The 21,975-nt window shown below is 38.4% G+C and overlaps 1 protein-coding gene across 5 annotated transcripts in view; it reads left to right on the forward strand.

Annotated features, from left to right (window-relative positions):
* The window catches only part of arfip1 (ADP-ribosylation factor interacting protein 1 (arfaptin 1)), a 206,456-nt gene that overhangs the window by 146,621 nt on the left and 37,860 nt on the right, over positions 1 to 21,975 (forward strand). For 3 of the 5 annotated variants that reach the window (XM_043699966.1, XM_043699996.1, XM_043700004.1), the window contains 2 exons: positions 1,177 to 1,285; positions 20,910 to 21,005. In XM_043699966.1, the coding sequence (XP_043555901.1) occupies positions 1,177 to 1,285; positions 20,910 to 21,005 (205 nt within the window). The remainder of the gene's footprint in view (positions 1 to 1,176; positions 1,286 to 20,909; positions 21,006 to 21,975) is intronic. The other 2 variants (XM_043699976.1, XM_043699985.1) reach the window with 1 other exon arrangement.

Here is a 21,975-nt window from a genome sequence, read left to right on the forward strand (position 1 = left end):
ACTCTATGCTACTTTCTCCCCACCCCCACCCTCCTCTAGCTTATCTCTCTCCACGCTTCAGGCTCACTGCCTTTATTCCTGATGAAGGGCTTTTGCCCGAAACGTCGATTTCGAAACTCCTCGGATGCTGCCTGAGCTGCTGTGCTCTTCCAGCACCACTGATCCAGAATCTGGTTTCCAGCATCTGCAGTCATTGTTTTTACATCTCTGAACATGTTGATTAGAAAACATCTCTAACAGTTTGAGCCTCTTGTGGCACAGTGGTAGAGTCCCTACCTCTGAGCCACGAGACCCAGGTTCAAGTCCAAATGACTTCAGAGGTATGGTAGTAACATCTTTGAAAAGGTTGATTAGAAAATATTTAGGAATGGCTGATAATGCCAATTATTTTAATGGAATGAATCAAGAATTTATGTTATGTTCTCAGAATGTTCCAATGATAAAGTTTTGTAGTGTTATTGCCATATAGACAAAATCAATGAGATGAATGGAAAAAAAATCTGCGTTGGGAATTTTGGTGTTTGTACAGTTGTTGACTGTAGTACCTACAAGTTATCCTGCTTAATTAAGTAATGCAATAGACTACAAATAGTAACTTTTACATCCCCTTAAACAGCCCTCTGTTTAGCATTTCATCTGAAAGACAGCATCTCTCATGGTGCCGCACACAATCAGCACCACACTAAAATGTCAACTTTAGGTTGTGTACTCAAGTCCCTGAAATAAGACCTGGGCTCGTGACCTTTCTGCCAAAGATGCCAGAGTATTACCAGTGAGCCGGACTACTGCTTAAATTAGAAGAGGACTTGAAATCATTGCCTAAGTTTTGTATTATTCACATAAAGTATTTTCAGTTGCAGCTGATGCCAGCAGTAACAAGAGGAATTATCCATTTTGATATATTTTCTCCATGATGATAAAATCAACCTATGCGAATGAATGCACAAATGTTTTTTAAATTATTTGAAATTATCGTTTCAGAGAACTCTGGTGATGTGTGATGTCATAAATGTCCTTGTGACATTGCCGTAGAATATAGCTGCTTCGAATGTATCAGCTGTCGTCACTGTTATAAGGGGCATCACATCTTCAAAACTCAGAAGTATACAAATGCCTAAATGTGCTCTCATCTGGGAACTCCGTTTAGATTACCCTTTCTTTTCTCATTTACCTCAGGACATGAAACACATGATGACTGGTGGTCCTACCCTCAAAGAAACCAGAATCATTTCCAGCAACTATGGCAGTTCCTCTGAGGGAATAATTGAAGCTGAACCATACAGAGGTGATAAATTGCATTGTAAAAATAAACAAAATCTATTTTTCTGTTATTTTTAAAGTAAGAGTTAATATTTTGCCATATAATATTTTTGTTTCATAATGATATATTCTATCTTTTGAGTTCGCATAGAGCTCGTTTATAATATTAGAATATAAACTAATGTGACCTTTATCATTCTGATGCTTAAAAATAAATGCTTCATACTTGCAATCATCAGTGTTAAGATAATTGAAATTCCTTCTCTCCATACTGTCTCAGAAAAAGTTGTGGATACTTTTCTCATTTTATTTTCCAATGTTTGCACTTGTGGTTTTCAAATTGCATCAAACAAAAGGCAGCCCTAACTTAGAAATGAAAGATGTACTATGTAGATTTCTTACCACAATGGCAAATCTAAGTTGTTTTCTGAGCTGGAATCATGTAACCGTACAACACAAATATCCATACAGCCTGTCACTCGTTGAAAGAGATGTCCAATTCTTTCCATGCCCCTGCTCTTTATACATACCCCTGCATCTTTCTTTTCTTCCAATACTTAGCCAATTTCATTTTGCAAATTATTATTTATTCTGTTTTCAACACCGTAGCAAGCAATGTTCCAGATTATATCAATTAGCTCTGCAAAATAACATTTATATCTTGGCAATTTTTCCAATTAACCTTAGTTTGTGTCCTCTTTTTAACTGACATTCCTGCAGCTGAAAGCAGTTGCTCTTTTATTTATAATACCAAAATCCTTTGAGTTTAATGACCCCTAACCAATCTTATCTTAACCTTCTCTGCTCGAAATAAGAACCACCAGCTTCTCCACTTGCTCAACATACGTGAAATATTCAATTACCCTACTTCCCACCACTGGAGCATAGTTCCTAAGTTACCCAACTCTCCAAGGGGGGGTGAAAAATCTCCTCAGCTCTGTTCTGAATATGCCTTTCCAAATTTTAGAACAGTGCTCCGTATTTGTAGACTGACCCACAAGAAGAATCATCCTTTCCACTAGTCAAGACATTTCAGAGTCTTAAGCATTTCAATCAAGTCACCCTTGATTCATTTAAACTCCAGTGGAAACAAGCTCAATCTGTCCAATTTGTCCTCAAGACAATCTGCTCATTTTATGTATCAATATAGAAAACCTCCTCTGAGTCACCTCTGGAAATCATAAATAAAATAGAAAATGCGAGAGAAACGCTGGAAGTCTGATAGCTTCTGAGGAGGATAATGTTTCAAGTTCAATATGACTTTTCATCAGAACTCTTATGTTCAATTCCTCTTGTAATAAAGGATAGCATACCATTAGTTGCTTTGATTATGTGCTGTACCTGTATGCTAACATATTGTGAATCATGCACCCGAACATCAAGTCCCTCTGCATCTTTGAATTGTGCAGTTGTTCTCCATTTAGGTAATACTATGCTTTTTGCATTCTTCCTGTCAAAGTGAACAACTTCACATTTTTCCTAACTGTGCTTCAGCTGTCAGATTTTTGCCCACTCACTGAACCCATCTATATTTGACTGCAATATTTTCATCTGCATCACAACATACTTTCCTACCTATTGTTACCTGTGGATTTAGCTACCAGGCCTTTGTTCATCTTGACTAAGTCATTGAAGTAAATTGTAAAATGTTGAAGTCCCTGCAGGACAGTGCTGATCATATTCTACCAACAAACAAAGGCAGTTCTGACATACTCTCTGTTTTCAGGCGATCACCTGTCTCTGATAATTGGTTACCCTAATTTTATTTTCTACAATATGTGAAACATTATGAAATACCTTCTGGAAATCCACGTATATTATGTCCACAGACCCCCTTTTACCAACGGCGCATTATCCACAGCAAATAATTCCAATAAATTAGTGAAACCTGATTTCCATTTGCTGAAAAAGTACTGACTCTTCCAAATTATCTTGAATTTTTCAAAGTGCACAGCTATAATCTCCTTTTGATCAATTCTAACATCTTGCCTACAACAAGCCTCAAGTTGACTGGCCTGTAATTTCCTACTTTCTGCCTCCCTTTCTGCTTAAATAGAGGGGATACTTACTACTTTCTACTCCAAAGAATTTCCTGAATAAAGTAGAGTTAACACCAACACATCTACTCATTAGCAACCTCCTTTAAGACCACAATATGAAAAATACCTGGAGTCCACAGTTCCAACAGTTTGTTTTTTAGTATCCCTTGCCTTGTGATTGTCGTTTTGCCAAGTTCCTCTCCTTCCACTTTCTGATTTATAGCTATTGCTGAAATATTTTTTGTATCCTCTATACCGTTCATTTCATCTGCCAAGTCCCCATTCTCATTCTCTCGAGGACCAACAATCACTTACACATTTCCTTTTTAAAAGCTGTAAAATTCTAACTACCTATTTTACATTCCAAGCTAGCTTCTAATTGCTTTGTCCTGATTAGCTCTTTCATCATTTTTCAATTATTCTTTATCAGCTGATCAATCATGTAGGTTGTCGCTCACCTTTGCACATTTATAGTTTTCCTTAAATTTGATACACTAATTTATTTAGTTAAAGTATCATGGGTGGTGGGTCCTCCCCTTAGAATTTTTCTTTATATTAGGAATATTCTTATTTTGTGTATTCTGAAATATCATTTAAATTTCTGCCACTGTTTTTCTATTGATCTCTCCCCCAGCTTAGAATGTTAGTTTACTTCAGCTAACTCGGCTTTCATGTACACATTGTTGTCCTTATTTGAGTTTAAAATGCTAGTCTTAATTCTAATCTTTTCCCTTCAAAACTTGAAGTATAACTCAATCATATTGTGGCTGCTGCTATCTTGACTTAATTTTGAGGTCGTTAGTTAATCCTGTCATATTGCACAATACCAAATCTAATGTAAACTGTTCTCTGGTCAGTTCCAAAACACGCTGCTGTCAGAAGTTGTCTCAAAAGCATTCGATGAATTCTTCATCCAAGCGACTATTGACCATCTTTTTTTTCCAATATGTTGGAAAATATAGTAACCGTGACTATTTTATCACAAGCGCTCAATATTTTGTCTTGTATACGTTGTCTCACATTCTGTTTACTGTTAGAGGGCCTGCTGACCACCCGCACAAGTTAATACTTTCCCCTACAATACCTTAACTCTTTTCAAACCCATCCTACATCCTGCTGTCCTAAACCAAGGTCAACTCTAACTATTACACGACTGCCACCTTGGTTAACTGTACAGGTAGACAGCCCTTTATCCAAAAGTCCGTAGATTTTTGTGAAGTTTTTTCTCGTTAACAAGGTTGTTTGGCGTGCAAACAGTTAACCCAAGTCCACTCAACGCGTGTCACTCTGATGCGATGTGGGGGGGGTGGGCGTGGCCCAGCACGGGCAGGCCTCAAATTCTGTCTCAAGGCCCATTTTACTCAGTGAGTCTGTTTCTCCAGTAAGACCTTTTTAACAATTTCACCATCAAACTGTCACTTATTCTGAAATTTGAAAAATTCTGAATTCTGAAAACCAGCTGATCCTGAGCATTTCAGATAAAGGATTGTGCACCTGTGCTACCACATTGCCTTTACCCAAATTCCTATTTCTCTTATGGCATATGCTTGTCATCTTAACGCTCTGTCTCTATTGTAGCTATCAGATCATATTTACTTTGTATGCTGTTATTTTTGTCACATCTAGTTTTGATTGCTAGTGTATTTCTAAGGTTTTTATCACTCTGCCCCTCATTGCCCGTATTACTGTTTTCCTCTTTTACCTTATCCCTATTCTTTAATATTCTACATTTGATACATTGCCCCCTCTTTTTACTTTAAAATCCTCTGTGCTTCCCTCGTTGTGAGATTAGCAAGAGCATTGGTCCCACCATGGTTCAGCTGTGGACTGTCCCAATAGTATAACTCCTAGTTTTCTCAGTCCTGATGTCAGTAATCCATGAACTGATACTTACTTCTCCCACATTAGCCTTTCAGCCCCATAATTATCTCTCTCATTTTATTTACCCTATGCCAATTTGCAGAATAATTCAAACTTTATAACAACTGAGATTCTGCTTTTCAGTTTGGTGTCTAGCCTTTCATACGCTCTCTGCAGAACTTCTTCCCTTGTTCTACCTATATTGTTGGTACTTACGTTGAATGCAACCATTGTATCCTCCACCCATTGCAAGTTCCTTTCCAGCACTAAGCAGAAGTCTCAAACACAACCATATGGCCTTTCAATCTTCCTGCAGAGGATGGTGCCAGTCTGCCTCACTTTCCTATTACCTACTACATTCCTGTGTCTCCCACCATTTGAGTGGTTTCCTTTACTGCAGTGCTGTGGTCAAGTTGCTCATCCACCTTGCAGTTTGCACCTTATTGTTTTATTTATTTAGTTTTATTTATTTAATTAAATTATTCACTTGCTTATGTTGCCCTTTATATATTTTATTAGTGTACTATATGGTGGTAAGGTTATGTTAAATTGAAGATTGGAAGAGACCTTAACAACTAACCAGAGACTCATCAGCTTCTTTGTGTTGTAAAACAACTGGAAATTCCTATCAGCTCCAATGCATCTAGCTTCATCTCTGACTGTCTGCAACAAAACCAAGGGTCATCACTTTGCCTGCTTCTCTCTTTTATACCCAAGTCCATGTCACCAACACTTATTGTCAAAACAGTGTAAGGATGCAGAGCTTAAAGTGGCTTAGATGATTTAGAATGAGTCTTTCATGTTGGTGCAAATGTGACTATCCTTTGCCTCACAGATGGCATTACTCTTGCTTTTAAAATGTCTAGCTTTTGACAGAGCTTTTTTCTTTCTGAAAAGCTACCTTTTGAGTTACTCTCCACATTTTCTAGTTGCTGATATTGATGTTTTAATCAATAGATCAATAAAACGGTTGAAATTTAACTTATTCCCTAATCTGAATCAACCTAAATCAGCATTATGTGAAATTTGTCCATCCTGTTTGTGCTATTTCATTGTTGGGCTCCATTTTGTTTGGGCTATGAATTGGTACAAGATTCTTCAGTAGCGAACAATACAAGTCTCTCATTTAAAATAATTTTATAAACTTAAAATGTATCAAAATCAAAATTATAAATTTACAGTATGGGAATGCAAATCAATGTAAATTTGGATTTAGCTAAGTGTTGAGCCTCGAAATCTGAATTCCATTGCTTGCAATTTATTTGTTTTGGAAAAAAAGGTATAAAAGCGACAAACAGCTTTTATTTACCCCTGCCTATTTTGGTTCCTACTTTCACCATTTTGCTTCTGGAAGAAGAAGTACTTGGGTAATTGTTCCAAAGCTGCTTTTGACTTGGACATACAGGAGCATAAAACAATATGTTCCCCTTCCCTTTCCTCATGCCTCCCCATCTTTTCATGATACAAATTGAATTCAGAATTACAAGGATATGGCCACATTTATTCAATACTCAATTTTGTTCATCGCATGATATTTCAGATGGTCATGGTTTATGTGCATAGAATAAACTTAATTTCAAAGTAGCATTATAATTTTAAAAAATGAAAGGAAGCTCTTTTAAATCGCCACTCTTTTAAATCATCTTTCATAGCACACAGGAGAAAGTGAGGGCGGCAGATGCTGGAGATCAAAGCTGAAAATGTGTTGCTGGAAAAGCGCAGCAGGTCAGGCAGCATCCAAGGAACAGGAGAATCGACGTTTCGGGCATAAGCCCTTCTTCAGGAATAAGCCCTCCTGAAGAAGGGCTTATGCCCGAAACGTCGATTCTCCTGTTCCTTGGATGCTGCCTGACCTGCTGCGCTTTTCCAGCAACACATTTTCAGCTTTCATAGCACACAGTAGTCTTCAAATGATGTGCATGGTTCTAAGGTCATTCTGCAGTTGAGTTTGTTGTGATAGATATTTTGATGTGACAGACATCAAAATTGTAAAATTATTCATTTTTCTGTCAGTTTACAAGAACAAATGTTATATTGCAATGGTAAATAATATGCATCCTAGCAACATGATCTGCTTGGCATCAAGATCTAGGCAGATTGTAGCTAAATGGAGATTAGATTAGGCAAACAGGGAAAAAAAATGTAATCAAAGCACAGGATGTCAGTTCCGTTTGGGATGAAAATCATAGTGTACAATATCAAATAGTCATCACATTTTTTTTCAGTTTTCCTCATTGAATTGATTAGCTTTTGTCTTTTCACCAAGACTGAAAAATTTAAATTTGAAAAGCATAAGAGTTTTTATAATTAGGTGTTGCAAAACCTTTTATTTTCCACTCTTTCATAACCAGCTGCACATCTTAAGCAGATGGCAATAATTTCTCTAAGTCTGGGCTTTTCTAATGAAAGGTTCCTCAGCAGAAGGGTGGGTTCAATGAACACGTTTGAATACCTTTTGTACCACAACAAAGATTTCCTCCTTAAGCATCTACTGCTTCATTTTTAAATCTATTTTTCCAATCAATAGTTATAGTGTAAATGTTATGTATTCTAATGGCTAATAAAGATGTATAGAAAACTGTACTTTTGAACTTCCTTGCATAAAAATAATTTGTACGTCTGTGAACATGTGGCTAACTAACGTAACACAATTGGAGATAATATTTAAACTAAGCAACCTAAAAATTGCATTAACATTTTTTGGCAGAAATTACTGATCTTATAAGCCAATTTTAATACTTAAATGATAAATAATAAATGGATTTACTGCCTGAGTATCTACTATTATCTGTATTCACAAATATCCTTGACTGAACGTATCGAAATCAAAGCTTCAGGTGGATGGTATCTATTGCTGTATTTTAAATTACATTTTGCAGATATTTCAGTTAGACTTCTTTGCATACTTGGGTCAGGTCTGATGTTATCTTTTGCTGGACCATTATTGAATTTGCAGAATGTAATACACATTAGTGAAGAAGTTTTGAGTGTGTTGTGAGTTGGAGATCTAGCTTTACCATGCTCTTTTGCAGGGTTTCTTTTAACTGCTGCATTATGTTTGGGTTGGGTTTTAATGGCACTGAAATGTGACTTTCTAATGTACTGGGAATTGTCTTCTATTATTGCAAATAATTGAGTTTTCATTATGTGCTTTAAAAAGAGAAGAAAATGTTGTTCAGTGAAGCCATAAATGTGGAAGTGTGCAACATAATGTGAGTGGATTTCAGGATTAATGGTAAAATATAAGGTATGAAGTAATGACTGATTTCAGATTCTGCATGTTGCATTTGGAGATGAGAATTTCTCATATAAGTTGGTTTAGGCAACATTAGGGGAGAGTTGTGAGGCAATTGTGCATCTTTTGGCAGCTGAAAGATGGGAAAGATCATTAAAGGTGTCAGGTCAGAATGACCCTATTTTGTTGTACTATTCTTTTCGAGCTATTTGCATGTGTTAAAAGCTGTTGACAGTGGGAATCCTTTAGATTTACGTTTCCTCGTGGATAGAGTTGAATTGCAGGCTTTCTCTTCACATTTGTTACATTTAGCTGAAATCATCTGATAAAAGATAAGCTAAATGATTTCTTGAAACTTCATTAGATACCACGTTAAATATGAAACTGATGAATTTATTCTTTCTTTGAAATCTGTAGTATAGAATGCACCTTTTAAAGAAACTAGATTAGACTTTAACCTAAAGAGACCATACTCTGGAAGCTGATCTTTAAACATGCAAAGTTGTTGAAAGGTCAACACGGTGACTGTGGGAATCATGGTTTAAAAGTTCAGTTTGAGTGAACTGGTGGTAAGTTTTCTTGCTGGTTTATATAGTCTCTTTGCTAGGGCACTCCTGATTGATACATGGTAAACATCAGAGCTGTCATAGGTAAATTCCAAGGCTGCTTGATTAAATTACATGATTGATTTACCTGACCTTTGCATATGCTCAAAGTACACCAGCTTCTGAAATGTTAGTGTATCTGTTTTTTACTTGGTGAGCTTCAAATTTTAAAATGAATGCACTTGATTTGTGGCATTTTCTAGGGATGATATGTGAGTCTCAAGCTCTGTATAAAGACACAAAAATCAATTATCGTGGCCTGATTTGAGGTGGCTTTTTTTTTTGAAAGGGATGTAGTTAGCATTTCAATTCTGATTTTCCTCAAAGTATTTTTTGTACATAGAAGCTGAGTTTACACCATTTGAAGAACGGCCCACCTGATGGATTGAGCTGAAAACCATCTTTTTAAACATTGTGCGTGTTTTTAGATAGTCAAGTTATTTGTTGACTGTACTTTAATACTTCCCATTTAAATACTTCTCCAAAAATTCCATTTCACATTTGTAGCTTCTCTGTAGTTAGTCATCTCATCAAGATTAACTACTTTGTGCTACTTTCATGAAGCATTTTGTAATGCTGGAGGACATTACTAACATTTCAAAATTTGTACGTAACTTTGAGGTTTCTCAAGCCACTGTCCACAACCGTGGGCAACATTTGAGAAGCTCTGTTTCTGCTATGAAATGCCATCACAAATGGAAGAAAACGATGATAACGCTGCTTCATATTCTTTCAGTCTCTCTTCATTTCTTTAAATGTGATTTTATATTCCTTACGTTATTATAATTATGTTTGCTTTTGTGTTTTAAAGCCAGTAGCAATTGTGTAGGTGTGTGGGTAGTGCACCAAGTCTTTTTGAAGTAAATTGCAATCAGTTTTGAGTAACCTCCACAGTTTAGTTTTACATATGAATAATTTGTTAGAATCTACAGGAATCTATGGTATGTTTGAGTTGTTTACAGCCAAATCCTTCAGTTAACACTTGTGTACAGTAATCTGTCTGACAAATTCAAATGGGGACGTTATGGGTAAAGCAGCATGGTTATAGGATCTGTAATCTTAAAGATTTGCAGGTATGGAAATAGGAATAGGTCATTCAGTCCCTTGACTTTTTTTCCATCATGCAGTTTAAACATGCCTGTTCTATATCTTAATCCTCAACATGATTATTAATTGACAAGTTAAATTTATTTATGCTAATGTTCTGCATGTGTGTGTGTTGATTTTTATATTTCACTTAGTTTATACAGTCAAGCAAGTGAGGCAAGTGAGCTTTGGGTGAACGTAGAACAATACAGCACAGAACAGGCCCTTCGGCCCACAATGTTGTGCCGAACATTTGTCCTAGCTTAAGCATTCCTGAAGAAGGGCTTATGCCCGAAACATCGATTCTCCTGTTCCCTGGATGCTGCCTGACCTGCTGCGCTTTTCCAGCAACACATTTTCAGCTCTGATCTCCAGCATCTGCAGACCTCACTTTCTCCTCCTAGCTTAAGCACCTATCCATGTACCTATCCAATTGCCGCTTAAAGGTCACCAAAGATTCTGACTCTGCCACTCCCACAGGCAGCGCATTCCATGCCCCCACCACTCTCTGGGTAAAGAACCCACCCCTGACATCTCCCCTATACCTTCCACCCTTCACCTTAAATTTATGTCCCCTTGTAACACTCTGTTGTACCCGGGGAAAAAGTTTCTGACTGTCTACTCTATCTATTCCTCTGATCATCTTATAAACCTCTATCAAGTCACCCCTCATCCTTCGCCGTTCCAATGAGAAAAGGCCTAGCACTCTCAACCTATCCTCGTACGACTTCCTCTCCATTCCAGGCAACATCCTGGTAAATCTTCTCTGCACCCTCTCCAAAGCTTCCACATCTTTCCTAAAGTGAGGCGACCAGAACTGCACACAGTACTCCAAATGTGGCCTAACCAAAGTCCTGTACAGTTGCAATATCACTTCACGACTCTTGAATTCAATCCCTCTGCTAATGAACGCTAATGAACGATAACCACTTTTCATACCTCTGTACTTGGAGAATGAAAAAGTTGAGTGTTTGTACTTTTCAATCTCCCAAGTTACATTCCTGAAGAAGGGCTTATGCCCGAAACGTCGATTCTCCTGTTCCTTGGATGCTGCCTGACCTGCTGCGCTTTTCCAGCAACACATTTTCAGCTACTTCGTGGTGTATTAAGTACTTTTAAAATATGACCACTGGATCATAGGTATATGTGGCATCTTCACACAAGTAGCAGTTGAATTACTTTTGTGGTGTTAATTTAAGGATTGGTTGTTGGCTACATATTATTCAAAAGTGACATGGAATCTCTCGAGTCCACTTGAATAGATGGATGGGGGGAGCCTCAGTTTTTACTACTAACCTGAAAGATATATTTATGCCACTGCAGCATTCCCTCACTTTCCAAGCACATGGAAATCTTTGATTTATGTACTGAAGAATGTGGAGATGAATACACGGGCTTCTAACTCCAAACATGTTAGTGTGTTATTACTGAACCAAACTCCCACTTGAAAATGAATTTTGAAGTGTGGATTCTTGTTAGACGGTTTGTTTTCCGCAAAAGTACTGAGTATATCTCTTCAATTAGACTGAGAGGTTTGAGCAGTTTTGGATGGATCTTTGTGTCCCTGATCTTGATCAAGTTCCTATCTTTTCAATGTACCTGTTTTGAGCTGACTGAAAGAGGACATCACAGCACATAGTGTGGGCAGCAGCCTTGGGAAATTTTCTGTGCTCATGTTACTGAAATCCTCTACTTTCTCTCCATATTTAAGTGTGCAATCTAGATACTTGGTATCTTTTCATCTGGGCATTATAGAACACTGACTGCAGTCAGGAGGGAGTGGCCCTTGAAGTCCTCAACATTTGTCATCCAATTCAATCCAGTCTTATGACATCAAGTCAAACATGGGCAACGAAATGTCCTGCTGATCACCCCTCCCAGCTTCCCTCAGTTGAGCAAGCCTTGATCAGCACCAAACAAGGGCAACAGATATGTGAAAATGCCACAATTTTGCAAGTGCCCCTCCCAGTCACACATCACACCGTCTTGGAATTATAACACTGTTCTTTCAGTATTACTGGGTGAAAAACCTCCGGCTTCCAACCTAACAAAAATGTACATTTACTTAATACCACACGAACTTCAGCAATTCAAGCTCGAGGCTCACCACTGCCACCCCAAGTACACCTAAGGATGGGTAATAGATTCTGGCTTTACTAGCTACCTTTGCATACCACAAAGAAGTTTTTAAAAATGGCAACAGAGTAACTCCTCTTAAAAAAAACTTTTATCTACTGTCTCCAATACAATTGCTGCAGAACTGAAAGCTCACAATAAAGCTATGCATTCACAGCATTATAACCAAATTGTAACATATTCATAATTCTAAGTGAGAGATAATGTAAATAAATAGGCAAGTGCTCGTGTTGCATAACTTTCCACTCATCCATTACATGTGGGAGATTAAGACCGCTACTTTTACTCAACTGGAGGAGACATTGGCTGGATTAATAATACTCAATTGGAGCTGCGGCAGTCATCCAAACAAATTACTGAAGAAAAGGCTAAACCGACAAATTAAAGCTGGAAATCTAAAATAAAAACAAATTGCTTGCCTCAGCAGACCTGGCAGCACCTGTGGAGAGAGTAACACAGGTAATGTTTTGGGTCCAGAGACCTTTGTATTCTTGGGCATGGATCAGATTTTAATTCTTTTAGGATACTTTGAAACTGAGTGCCACAGTCTCAGCAAAGAATACCATGCAGACTGGAAAATCTATCTAATGCACCTTCCTCCACATACTCTCACAGCTATAAACCTCAAATATTCAGCATATGCAATCCAATGAACAGAAATACTGTATAGCTGGAAATAAATTTGCAGGTAACTCTCAGCTGAATGACAGTATTCAAACATCATAAATACTATTATATTTTTTATAAATTGTAAATTAACAACATGGGTGGTACAGTGGCTCAGTGGTTAGCACTGCTACCTCACAGCGCCACGGTCCCAGGTTCGATTCCAACCTTGGGCGACTATCTGTCTGGAGTTTGCACATTCTCCCCGTGTCTGTGTAGGTTTCCTCCGGTTTCCTCCCACAATCCAAAGATGTGCAGGTCAGGTGAATTGGCCATGGGAAATTGTCAGAGGGGGGTGGGTTAATCTTTGGAGGGTGGGTGTGCACTTGTTGGGCTGAAGGGCCTGTTTCCACACTGTAGGTAATCTAATCTGTTTCACTGAGTTGCTATCTTTTCTGTAATCATTTCTCACACAAACAGTGGCTTTATGTAAAAATGTGAGTTGTAATTAGTGTGGTGCACTCAGCAAAACTCATGGGTTACAGTGGTTAGCAGTGCTGCCTCACAGCACCACGGTCCCAGGTTCGATTCCAGCCTCAGGTGACTGACTGTGTGGAGTTTGCACATTCTCCTCATGTCTGCGTAGATTTCCTCCAGGTGTTCCGGTTTTCTCCCACAGTCACAAAGATGTGCAGGTCAGGTGAATTGGCCGTGCTAAATTACCCATAGTGTTAGATGCATTAGTCAGAGGGAAATGGTTCTGGGTGGGTTACTCTTGGGAGGGTCGATGTGGATTGGTTGGGCTGAAGGGCCTGTTTCCACACTGTAGGAAATCTAATCTAAATGAAAAAAAATGAGAAATTATGCAAACTTCTACACACAGGCTGGTCATAACCCATTACTTTTTCACTCGTGGAATGAATTTGTATGTCTAGCTTCTCTCTTTGATATGTTTCATTACCTTCACACCTGCAGATATCTAGTGCTTATTTTGCAAGTTATAGAAAATTCCAAAACTTAAATTTTCTGTCATTATTATGTTGAAGCTTAATTTATTTCATTTGCTTTCTTTAATGGATTTATGAGCAGATGTCACCTTTGACTTAGTTTGTACCATTGCCACCTCTGAGTAATGAAGTTATAGATTTCATATTCTACTCTAGAAACATTGAGGCAGAAACTACTGAGACATTGCGATGGAAAGCAATGAGACGTCAGGGTGAAGAACTGAGATTTGGGAGCAGAATCTGTGCAACATTGTTGAGTGAGACCTAGTTCTAACTACACTTAGCCCCATCATGCAAGCCATCGATATCATTATGAACAGTTGAAGCCTCAGGACTGATCTGTATGGCACTTCACCACCTCTTGTCAACATGAAAATGATTCATTTATGCTTATTGTTTCCTATAAGCATGGGTGCAGGATTGGTTAGCTAATATATGAATCCCCTGCGCCATGAACTCTTATCTCGGTGCAGTATCCTTTGATATGATATATTTAACATTTTTGTTTGTTAAAGTCACAGTATCTGGGCGATGCTGGCAAGGCATCAATTTATTGCCCACCCTAAATTCCCCATGAGAAGATGGGGGTGAGTCTTCTGGATCTGAAATTACTTCTAAAAATTGAAATAAATAGCACCCTTTATCCCTGTTACTAGTAACTTCCTCAAACAACTCAAATAAATTGCTAAACAAATTTCCTTTGCACAGCATCATATTGACTCTGCCTGATTGCATTGCCCTGCTATAACTACCTCAGTAATAATACTGATAAATAATACTGAGTGATAATGATACAAGAAAACTGTTAAAACTAAAATCTGACAAATCCCCATCCTAGGTTCTTAAAAGAAAATGGCTGCTGAGTTAAGGTGCGCTGGTTGTAATTCAATAAAGGAGGGAGACAGAAACAGGAAACTGCACCTGCCTAACATATGTCATTCACAAAATGCTCATATCTATTGTTAAAGAGGTTTAAGAGGACACTTAAAAAATGTTAATTCAGCCAGGCAGAGTCAATGTGGTTTTGTAAAAGGGAAATCATGTTTGTTTAATTTATTAGAGTTCTTGGAGGAAGTAATAAGTAATGTGAATAAAGGATAACTTTTAGGTGTGGTGTACTTGGATTTTCAAAAGGCATTTATAAGGTGCCATATCAAAAATTATTGCATAAAATAACAACTAATGGTGTGAAGGGTTACCTAATAGCAGGGATAAAGATTCAGTTAGCTAATAGGATGCAAGTGTGAGCATAACTGGGTCATTTTTGTGTTGGCAGTACCACAGGTATTGCACCCTCAATTACTTACAACCTATATCAGTGACTTGGATGAAGGCATTGAATGTATGATTGCTAAATTTGCTGATGACAAAAATATAGTGTAAGTTGTGAAGAAAATATAGGAGTCTGCAAAGGAACTTGGGTAGTTTGAACGAGTGAGCAAAAAAAAGGAAAATGCAGTATACTGTGGGAAAATTTGATTTTCTTCCACTTTGAAGGACAGAAAATCAGTATGTGTAAATGAAGAAGGATCACAGAACAGAGAGATTTGGGTGACTGGTACATGAATCTCAATGTTAGCTTGTAGGTACATGAGGTGATTAAGGGGGTAGGTTGAAAGTTGCCAGTTATAGCAAGGAGAATGTATATCAAAATAGAGAAACAACTGTACAGGGTTTTGGTGAGACTAGATCTTGGGTGCTGTGAAGTTTTGTTCTCCTAATTTAAGGAAGGACATAATTGCAATTGAAACAGTTCTAAGAAAGTTCATTCAATTGATTCCTGAGACATGGGGTAATCTTATGAAGAAAGGTTAAATGATTGGACCTGTATGTTTGGAGTTGAGAAGATTGTCAGATTGTTTTACTAAAACATCAAATCAAAATAATAAGATCCTGAGCTCTGATGAAGAGTCATCTGGACTTGAAACATTAGATTGCTGTCTCTCCATGCTGCCTGACCTGCTGTGATTTCCAGCATTTTGTTGTTTTCAGTAAAGATCCTGAGAGGACTTGACATGATGGTTGCTGAAAGGATGTTTCCTTTTGTGAGAGAGGCTAGAATTAAGAGAAACCGTTTAAAAGTAAGGACTCTACCATTCACTACTGAGATGATGAGGTTTTTTTTGAGGATTAATAATTTGTGGAATTTTCTTTCCTCAAGCACAGAGGCACATCTTTGAATATTTATAAGGTTCGAGTTAGATACTTGATTGACAAGGGCGTCAAAGAATAAAGGCATAAGTAGGAAAGAGTTGAATTTATTTCAGATCAGCCGTGATCATATCCGATGGCAGAGCAAGCTGACGGGTCAATTGCCTACTCCTGCTCCTAGTTCATATGCATGCACTTATATAACTTGAACTCAAACTTGAGACTGACAGTCTAGGACAGCACTGAAGGAGAGATGTCATCTTTTGGATAAGGCATTAAACTAGTCTATTTTCTATGATGGATATGAAAGATACCGTGGCATTATTTTGAAGTAGAGTTATCCCTTGTGTCCGAGTCAATATTTGTCCTTCTATCAAAAATGGCAAAAATAAATCATTTTGTAAAATCGCATTACTCTTTTTGCAGTGAGGAAACTGGCTGCCGTGTTCATAATATTATAACGCTTCAAAAGTATTTAATTGGCTTTAAAGCACTTTGGGATGATCCAGAGTCATAAATGGTGCAGTAAAAATTCCAGTTCTTATTTATTGGGACTCAAGTTTTTGTTTATTTCTCTGTAGTTTTGTTACATTGTAGTATTTAATTTCTTAAAGTTAGTAATGCTGATTGCTGTGGTACTATGTTTTAAGGCGTTGCTTGTCCTACCAATGTGAAATTGGATATGTTGGATTTAAATCCCAGAATTTCTACCAAAGTAGTAACTGTTACCACCAAAATTGTAGCTATCATATTTCTCAAAAACCATCTTATAGGTGTAGTCACTAATTACAGCATTGAAAAATTACTAAAGGTACGTTGTACAGGTTTTTGTGGTTTCTGGCTCACCCTTCATGTAATCGGTATGCATGCACCTAAATCAGTATTGAAAATTAATTATTTGTGAGAACAGAACATCCCATTTCTTAGGTAAACATTTTTTAAATTGCAATTGACCTTCAAGTGATAATTGTGTTCCATCTATGTGTGAATGGCCTACACCTGTATTAAGACACTTGGGTGATATTGCATAGGAATTGATGATTTTGTTATTTCCCAGTTGGAGTGGTGAACTGATTCCATTCCTTGTCCCATTCCTCCCTGCTCACACTAAAGTTTGAATTTAAGAAGTGAGGTTATGACCATAGTGTTAGTTTTATATAGATGTTAAACTCATAGAGATCAGTATCAGAACAAAGTCAGTCAAGTTTCTTAAACAATAGATAAATATCTAATTTATTGCAAGCAAAACTTATTCAGCTAAAATCATGTACCCCATGTTGCTATGGAAGGTGGGGGAGAAAATTGCAGGAGTCTTGTCTCAAATCTTTAATTCCTGTCTGGCCCCAGAGGGCATGCAAGAGTTCTGGAGGACAGCTAATGTGGTTTCACTTTTAAAGAAGAGTGGTAGGCATAAATGAGGCAATTGCAGACCAGTGAGTCTCACATCACCGGTAGGGAAACTGTTGGAGAAGTTCTGAAGGAAAGAATTAATCTCTAATTGAAGGTGCAAGGTTTGATTAGGGATGGTCAGCATGGCTTTGTCAATGGGAGGCCATGCCTAACAAGTTTGATTGAAGTTTTCGAGGTGATGATCAAGTGAGTAGTTGATGCAGTTTATCTGGATTTCAGTGCCTTTGATAAGGTCCCACCTGGTAGACTGTTAAAGTAAAAGCACATGGCATCCAGGTTAACCTGACAAGATGCACCCAAAACTGGCTTAGTGGAAGGAGATGGGTGATGATAGAAGGCTGTTTGTGTGACTTGGAGGCTGGCGTCCAGTGACATACCACAGATCTCAATGCTGGGTCCCTTTATTGTTTGTGATAAATATATAAACTATATATTTGAGCATACTGGAGGAGAATGATAAGCATTTTGTGGATGCCACAAAGATTGGTCAAGTGGTTAATAGTGAGGAAATAGGTCTTGGGTTACAGGAAGATGCGGACAGGTAGGGCATATGGGCAAATCAGTGGCAGATGGAATTTAACCCTGAAGAGTGTCTGGGAATGCACTTTGGAAGCAATAACTGGACAAGCAAGTACTTATTGAATGGCCGGACATTAGGAAGCTCAGAGAAACTTTGGGATGGTTGTCTCCATCTCCCTGAAGGTGAAAGTGCGGACTGCAGATGCTGTAGATCAGATTCAAGATTAGAGTGGTGCTGGAAAAGCACAACAAATCAGGCAGCATCTGAGGAGCAGGAAAATCGACATTTCGGGCAAAAGCCCTTCATCAGGAATGAGGCAGGGAGCCTTGGGTGGAGAGATAAATGGGAGGGGGGTGGGGCTGGGGCGAAGGTAACCAAGAATGTAATAGGTGGGTGGGGGTGAAGGTGATAGGTCAGAGGGGAGGGTGGAGCAGAAGGAAGATTGACAGGTAGGACAGGTCATTGGGATGGTGCTGAGCTGGAAGGTTGGAACTGGAGTAAGGTGAGGGGAGGAAATGAGGAAACTGGTAAAGTCCACAGTGAAGTGTTCAGAGGCAGAAAATCCATCTCCCTGAAGGTGACAGGACAGATTAATAAGTGATTAGGAAGTCATACAGGACACTTGCCTTTTATCGTTGCATTGATTGGAACTGTATAAAACTTTGGTTAGGCCACAATTGGATTACTGTGTGAACTTCTAGTTGCCACACTCAAGGAACAATATGGTTAGACAGGAGTGGATGCAGAGTGGATTCAACAGGATGTTTGCTGGGTTGGAACACTTTAGGTAGGAAGAGAGACTGGATTCGCTCAAAGTTAAAAATCACACAACACCAGGTTATAGTCCAACAGGTTTATTAGGAAGGACTAGCTTTCGGAGCGCTGCTCCTTCATCAGGTGGTTGTCTGAAAGCTAGTGTGCTTCCAATTAAACCTCAGAGGCTGAGGGGTGACCTTATAGAGGTTTACAAAATTATGAGGAGCATGGATAGGATAAATAGGCAAAGTCTTTTCCCTGGGATCGGGGAGTCCAGAACTGGAGGGCATAGGTTTAGGGTGAGAGGGGAAAGATATAAAAGAGACCTAAGGGGCAACTTTTTCACACAGGGTGGTACGTGTATGGAATGAGCTGCCAGAGGATGTAGTGGAGGCTGGTACAATTGCAACATTTAAGAGGCATTTGGATGGGTATATGAATAGGAAGGGTTTGGAGGGATATGGGCCAGGTGCTGGCAGGTGGGACTAGATTGTGTTGGGATATCTGGTCGGCATGGACAGGTTGGACCGAAGGGTCTGTTTCCATGCTGTACACCTCTATGACTCTATGTTGGACTATAACCTGGTGTTATATGATTTTTAACTTTGTACACCCCAGTCCAACACCGGCACCTCCGAATCATGGATTAGCTCAGGTTGCTTTCTTTAAAGCTGAGAAGGTTGAGGGAGGTGTATAAGATTACGAGTGACATGGACAGAATGGATAGGAAGCAGCTGTTCCCCTTAGTTACTGGGTCAATAATAAGGGAGCAAATTTTAAGGTGAAGTGCAAGAGGTTTAGAGCAGACTTGAATAATGTTCTTATCACGCAGAGGCTGGTGGAAATCTGGAATGCACTCCTTGAGAGGTTGGTACAAATAGAAAACCCCTCAACCTTTTAAAAAGTGGTTGAGCATTCAAGGCTGCGGGCTAAGTGCTGGAAAGTGGGACTAATGTGGATCAGTGCAGACTCAATGAACCAAGCACGGCTTCTCTACTGTTTGACTCTAACTCGAGCAAAGATGAAAAGGTTATTGACAAAAGGTTTAAACTGTGAAAATCTATAAATAGGGGCATAGGAATTGGCCATTCAGCCCCTTGAGCCTGTTCTGGAATTCAATCTGATCATGGCTGATCTGTGGTCTAACTTCATATGTCTGTCTTAGGCCCATATTCCTTGATACCCTTGCTTAATGAAAATCTGTCTATCTCCGATTTAAATGTAATTATTGTGAATCCCTTCTTGAAAACTAGCATACTCAGAACCTCCTAATCTGGGCGGAGGAAACAAAAAAACTACTGTACTGTTATGTTAAAGATATTTTGGCCAAGTAAGAGTTAAATTCATAAAAGAATAAATATTCACAGAATGCCCCAAATTCTGGTCTTTTTCAGTACTTTCCACACAAGTTTGTTGGCATTGAGGTTTATTCCTGAATCAGTGTGGCTGGCTGAAAGTTTTATCTGGGGACAGTGGTGATAGATCTCAGATTCTGCTTCAAGAACTCTCTGGTTACAGCAAGTGAAGACTACTTCATTTGAGAACCCTCCACTTGTGGTAATGTGGTATTCCAGTGGATTTTCACCTACCAACTTTGGTGAGAGGAGTTTCAAAGAAGAGAATAGCAGAGTGAGGGGACAAAGGCTATTGAAGCAGATAAGATAACTCTTTGACTCTGGGTCCAAATCCAAAAATTTTTTTCACACTCAAAATTTGTAGACCTGGCAACTCCATCAAAGGGCTGCTGCTTGGAAATACAAATTTATTGCTGATGCAACGTGTGTCTTTTGCAAAATGTTCTTTCCAAAATGTTCACGATACACATGTCCAGTCAGTGATATTGTGAAGTAATGTTTTGGATAAGACATATTCATTGTAATCTATATATGGTATATAAATGTTTAGGACTAGTAAAGAATACTTAATGTTGTGATGTGCAGATTTACTGCAAGTACTCTTCTGACATTGCTCTCAAATAGATTATTAGATATAAATGTAAGATGAGTTGCTATTTGCCATTGAATTTTTTTATTGCGTGCCTGTTATAGATGCATGTTTGTCCTTCCAACTTCTAACCAAGATGGTAGTTCAAATTGTTGGGTGGATTTTAACAAAGTTATTGGTGATGTTAATTACTGTATCTTTTGCAGCACTCCCTGAAAAATTCACATTGAGTTTGAAATGCTCCATTCTTTGGTAACTTTGATATTTTTTACTATTAATCTTTCCAATTTTTAGGTTCCTCTTTCTCTCCAAAGAGTCCAGTTATGTTGCCCAGCAATACAGCTGCTACCAGATTGGCTGAACATGCATTGGATATTTCTAGTCATGCAGGTATTCACTGTTCTGTCTGGAGAAAGGATCATTTTCTCAGCTGGCAATAAACTAATGCACTATAGCATTTCCTTTCTAATTAATTGGATTGCTCTCTTCAGATTTGCATGATGCTTACAAGTGTCTTTTGAGTCTTGCCATTAATGGACAAATGATGCAAAACTCACAGTGGCTTTTGCTTTTTCCATTCTTTGTTCAGGCTTTCAGCTTAACAGCCGTGGATTCTCCAAGTTTATCAGCAGCTAACATTTGAGGTGCTTTTGCTGAACTAATTCTTAACGTTCATCTGGTTTTCTCGCAGGGAGCATTTTAATGTTATTTCATAGGTCACATGGAATGTAAGCTGAAACTGTAAATTGAAAGTGGCTTCTGGAACTTGGCCTCGGTAACAGCAATGGCAATGTGTACTTTGATCACTGACACATAACTAACAATTACAGTTTTGCTCTGTAATGATAAATCTGATTTGACTGTGTGTGTATATAAATGAGCTATGAAATGTCTCTCTGATTTTTATCCAGTGAACAACTAAGTAGGAAATTACTCGATTCAATCCCAAAATTGAGTGGCATCAACAGATCCCAACCAGACGCTACATATAACTTCAACATCCTTGGATGTTGGTAGGAAATTTAGCCAGAATTTCTAGTCTTCATCTCAATCCAAGATCCTGCTGGAATGTGGACATGTGATGCCTGCTTTAGCTTAGCTGGATTTGGCTTCAGTATCACTTGTTTTGTTAGTCAGCTTGCCCAACAGTTTCTGTCTTGACTAATAACTACTTGGACAGGATGCTAGAGGATAACAAGTGCTCTCAGAAGCAAACTCCAATCAGGAGTCCATGGCTTTAGGAAAAAACCATTTCATCTGAACACCACAAATACAAGTGTAAAGTACAAAGTTCACTGTTGGTTCCAAATATAAATCTCTCCTTTGAATTGAACTTTTCACCTGATTATTCTTGGTGAGT

Source organism: Chiloscyllium plagiosum, chromosome 1 (assembly GCF_004010195.1).
Source record: "Chiloscyllium plagiosum isolate BGI_BamShark_2017 chromosome 1, ASM401019v2, whole genome shotgun sequence".
Lineage (NCBI taxonomy): Eukaryota > Metazoa > Chordata > Chondrichthyes > Orectolobiformes > Hemiscylliidae > Chiloscyllium > Chiloscyllium plagiosum.